The sequence below is a fragment of the Callionymus lyra genome, chromosome 5, assembly GCF_982586985.1.
Source record: "Callionymus lyra chromosome 5, fCalLyr1.hap1.1, whole genome shotgun sequence".
Taxonomy (NCBI): Eukaryota; Metazoa; Chordata; class Actinopteri; order Syngnathiformes; family Callionymidae; genus Callionymus; species Callionymus lyra.
In genome coordinates this window covers 6,086,252-6,091,234 of record NC_141822.1, presented here as the reverse complement: position 1 = coordinate 6,091,234, position 4,983 = coordinate 6,086,252, and the positions used below count along the sequence as shown (strand labels likewise).

The window sequence follows — 4,983 nt, the reverse complement described above, 5'->3', positions numbered from 1 at the left end:
AAAGTTTTAAGACAAGATTTGAGTGAATAAAAATCAATGTTTCTATATGTACATTTTTAAAATACAGAATAACTCAACATAACACTGAATCAGAAGGATCTGGTTTCTCTGATACAAGATATAGAGTTTGTGTTGAACTCATTTTCATCACTTTACTTCTTTGGAGAAAATCTTTTTTTCACAAAATAAAATACCTTTCACACTGTAATATTGAATCAAAACAAAATGTACATCAATTCTTCTTCTTTCTGACTCCTCGTGGACGACTGGCTGTGTAAGTGTGTGTATTGTCAAGAATCTGATGATACGTATCACGATACAGAGGCAACCATAACATCCAATGAGATACTGTAGTAACCAGGATATATTTGTAGTACTGTGGAGTACTTGAGTAACGACTGCTGCCATCATCACCGGATCATGAAGGTGTTTATTAAAGAAGATTTAAAGAAGACTCGTCATCATCAGTAACAATCCAATCACAGAGGTTCTAATCCAGTCACATGACGTCACTGTGTCTTCACTGCGGCACAAACGACAAACGTTCTCAGAGACGTTCATCCAAACATTGAAGCTTCATGTGATGATGTCACTCCTGGAGACTCACAATCTCACTGTCGTCTACTTCAGCTTCACAAACTCACACGAGGACTCAACTATGACTCCAGCATGTAGAGGTTGAGTGAAGCTGGTCTGGACTCTGTGGAGGAGAGTCATGGTCTCAGAGACGCTGTAGAAGGACAGAAGACCTGCAGAGTGATCCAGGTACACCCCCACTGTGGAGGCTCTGACACTGGAGACTTTAGTTTCGATCTTGTTGTGTGTAAATAAACAACCAGAGTCGTTACTATATAAACTCCAAGATTTGTCATTACATCCAAATACACTTTCTTCTCCTGATCTGCTGATGTTCTTGTATGAAACTGCTACTACAACATCTCCTGTTCTCTTCACCTCCCAGTAACAACGTCCAGTCAGAGACTCTTGACTCAAGACCTGAAAATAATCATTGAATCTGTCTGGATGATCAGGACGAGGCTGAGGTGTCCACATGTTTGTCACTTTCTTGTTTCCTTCAGACAACATCAACCTTGACTGTGCAGTGTTTGGATCCAGAGTGATGTCCTGTGAGTATGTGAGGAACTGCTCTCTGGTCTCTGGAAGGAACATCATGGAGATGTCGGTCCACATGTCTCTCAGAAGGTCCAGGACTTGGTCTCTGCAGGCTGACACGGCTGCTGTTATTTCCTCAAAGCGACGGTGAGTTTGCTCAAGGGTCGTGGAGGAGGTTGTGTCTTCACTGACCTCTGAGAGTGAGGTCGTGTCTTCACTGACCTCTGAGAGTGAGGTCCAGTTCTGCAGGAAGATGATGTCACTGTCGGTGAGTGACAGCTGCTGCAGCTCAGCCTCTTTCTTCTTCAGCTCAGAGATCTCCTGCTCCAGCTCCTCCTGACGTCCTCGGACTCGAGCATCTTCAGTCTCCTGCAGAGATCTGATCTGCTGCTCCACGTCAGGCATTCTTCTCTTGAGAATCTGGATCATCTGGACGAGGGTCTCCTGACTGTCCTTCACTGCTTCATCAGCAGAGACTCTGATGTTCTTCTTCTCCTGCTGGAGCAGCTTCACTTCCTTCTCTCTCTTCTGGATCTTCTGCTGGATCCTTCCTTGAGTCTGATCCAGGTCTTTCTCTCTCTCCCTCCTCTCTGCTGTGGTCGAGACGATGACATGATCTTTGTGTTGGTCCACAGCACAGAGAGAACAGATGAGCTGCTGATCAGAGTGACAGAACATCTTCTTCTCCTCCTCGTGTTCAGAGCAGATCATCTCCTGGAGCTGCTTGGACGGCTGGACCAGCTTGTGTCTCCTGAAGGCCGGAGCTTCTCGATGAGGCTGAAGATGTTCCTGACAGTAGGAGACCAGACACACCAGACAGGACTTGATGGCTTTCATCTTCCTCCCAGTGCAGGCGTCACAGGTCACATCTTCAGGTCCAGCAGAGCAGAGGTCCTCAACTGCTTCAGTCTTCTTCAGCTCCTCCACTAACTCTGCTAACACAGTGTTCTTCTGGAGGACAGGTCTCTCGCTGAAGCTCCGTCTGCACTGAGGACACTTGTAGATGTTCTTGTCCTGCCAGAGACCTTCAACACAGGTCTTACAGTAGTTGTGTCCACATGGAAGAGAGACTGGATCCTTCAGTAGATCCAGACAGATGGAACAAGACAACAGATCAACTCTAGTCTCCATGTCTCTGCGACTGAAACACTCCCTTCACAGGTGAACTCTTTTATAGTCTCAGTCACATGTCTCTGCCACGATCTGCTCCAACCACAGGACTTTCTCCTGAATGAACAGGTGGTTTCGAGGAAGTTTGATAATGTGCCGATCAAACTTCCTTGAAACCACATGTTCATTCAGGACAAAGTCCTCGACACACCTTGATTCTAACCCCCACACACACACACACACACACACACACACACACACACACACACACACACACACACACACACACACACACACACACACACACACACACACACACACACACACACACACACACACGTCCATCTATATTTAACAAATCAGCGGACAGACAGATGAGTTTAAGAAAAATGCTCGTTTAGTGAATTTTGCAAAAGTCAGAGACAAATTTACGTGAACAGTGCTCTAGCAGCAGAGAGATCTATCGCAGGCGAAACATTGTCGACCACACAAGTTTTTGTTTAGCGTCTTATGGCTGCTTTCATCATAGCCCTGATTGGAGCAATCAGAGGATGTTATTCTGGGATTAACTGTTTACTGTTACATAGACTCAGGAAGATATCATGTCTCTAACAGGTTAGATTTGTCTCCTTTTTCGTCAAATCGCAAACAACTTTGCATTTCTTAGTCATGTGTCCCAGGGCCCTAGCTTCTCCACCAGCAACCACAGCAAGAGCAACACGAGGGACAGAAGTGTCAGAGAGCATAGAGAACACCTTGTTTGTTTGTTAGTTCAGCAGCCACACCATCAGGACCACAAAAATGTCACCGCAGACAAGAGTCAAGTTCATGTTTGCGACCAGATCGTGCCATTTGTCTTCATAATCAAGTTCATCATCATCCTAGACATAGTTCATAGTGCAGTGTGGGGGGTCCAAAGGTGGATCATAGGAATGAAGGCTCAAAAGTATTTTCAAGATCAGAGAAACCATCAGATGTTCAATCATGTTGAACCAGTACAGCTCCTCCCTCTCTGGAGCAGAAGTTCATTCTTGGTGGAGAGTTGTTGAGGTTGAGTTCTTGTTTGTACAGCTCAGAAAAATTGCTTCAATCATAGGTATCACCAATAGAGAACTGGACCAAAGTTCCTGGACTAAGTTCCATCCCCTCGTCCTCTTCTCCTGCCACACCCATTCACTCCAGCCAGCGGCCAATAGGGAGCTATGATAGGACCCTAGAACTATCATCAACTATCATCCCTCTATTTTTAGAGAAGCTCTTTCAAGTCTTTAAGTTGAATCTTAATTAGCTGTATCTGGAGCTTAATGAGAGAACTTTGTGTAACTATTCTATTTATTATGAATTCTCAGTAATCATTGATGTGAGTAACTCATAATAAGATTTACCATTAAGTTAAAAACAGAGTAAAGATTGTCATTTTTCTTCCCTGTCAGGAGCTTTAACTTGTAGTCACCTGTAGTAAAAGTTACTTTTCTCTTAAAAAGTGGAGGTCAATAAATGAATAGAAAAAAAATTAAATAATATTGATAATATTAATAATATTGCTAAAAATAATAGGTACAGAAGCAATTACCAAAATTAAAAATAATTAAATGAAAATATGAAAGAGGAAGAATCTAAAAATCTAAATTAAGAACCAAAACTTTAATTTACTAATTAAAATATTATAAAATCCGAGATCAATAAAACAAATAGTAAATTAAGATATTAATAATAAAAACAATTAAATTAAAATCAAATGGAATAACTTGAAAATCGAAAGTAATAATAACCAATTAAGTTAAATGCAATTAGATCTAATCAAAATATATACTAATTAATTAAAATTATTCAAGTCAAAACAATAGTCAATTAACAACTTATTATTTATTTATTATTATTTATTTAACTTCCTAATTAGTTGCTTATATATATAAATATAGCACAATTGACAAAGAGGAAAAAGAGTGACTGTCTAAAGACCAAATACAACATATAACTTAATATTCATCCAATAATTAAAAAGATAAAAATCCAATCCCTTATTTACTACTACTAATAAAACGATAGTACATTAATGAAAAATTGTTAAAATAATAAAATATAATACTGATCTAATTAGATAAATGTAATTGATTCCATTAATTAATAATTAAATAATTACACCAATTGAGTCAGAACAATAGTCAATTAAGAAGTAAGTAAAGAGAAAACCAGCAGGGGGCAGCACAGCAAACACAACACCCAAGATCAGAAATTGAGAGTAGAAGAAGAGACAAAAACAGGAACTAAATATCAACAAACGTACACATGTGCAAGCAGTCAATAACACACTTGTTTCAGATAAGCAGTATTAGCTTTAGACAAAACACCAAAAGTTACACGCAATGTGACCAATTGTGAGTTGATCAATTGAAAATGTGAAATAGGAAGAGAGGATGATCAAGATCATTAATACATACAGCAGTGAGCCAACCATCAATGGTAATTGTGTTATTGTTATTGAACACTGCAGAAGAAGGAGAAAATTGAAATGTGAGTTGTTTTTGTTTTTCTTCTTAAACCAATTATACCACTAATTAACTGTATATATACATATATACCTTAATGAAGAAACAGGAATAATAGTAAAATAACTATTGTCAACAAAGAATGTTACTTAATGAAGAGAAAAGATAATTATACCAAACTCAATCCAAATACTTAAGAAAGAAACAATGAAGGGAAGAAACTAAAGAAAAAATGGAAAACAATAACACTGAATACAAGAAATAATAGAAA

At 39.3% G+C, this 4,983-nt stretch overlaps 1 protein-coding gene across 1 annotated transcript; it reads right to left on the bottom strand.

Annotated features, from left to right (window-relative positions):
• Nucleotides 1-621: 621 nt before the first annotated feature.
• Nucleotides 622-2,244, bottom strand: LOC148079139 (tripartite motif-containing protein 16-like). Its single transcript, XM_087792258.1, has one exon. The coding sequence runs from the start codon at nucleotides 2,242-2,244 to the stop codon at nucleotides 622-624; it is 1,623 nt and encodes a 540-aa protein (XP_087648384.1).
• Nucleotides 2,245-4,983: the final 2,739 nt, after the last annotated feature.

Excerpts from the sequence above, each read along its gene's own strand:
- LOC148079139 (XM_087792258.1), bottom strand. The coding sequence starts at position 2,244 with ATGGAGACTAGAGTTGATCTGTTGTCTTGTTCCATCTGTCTGGATCTA.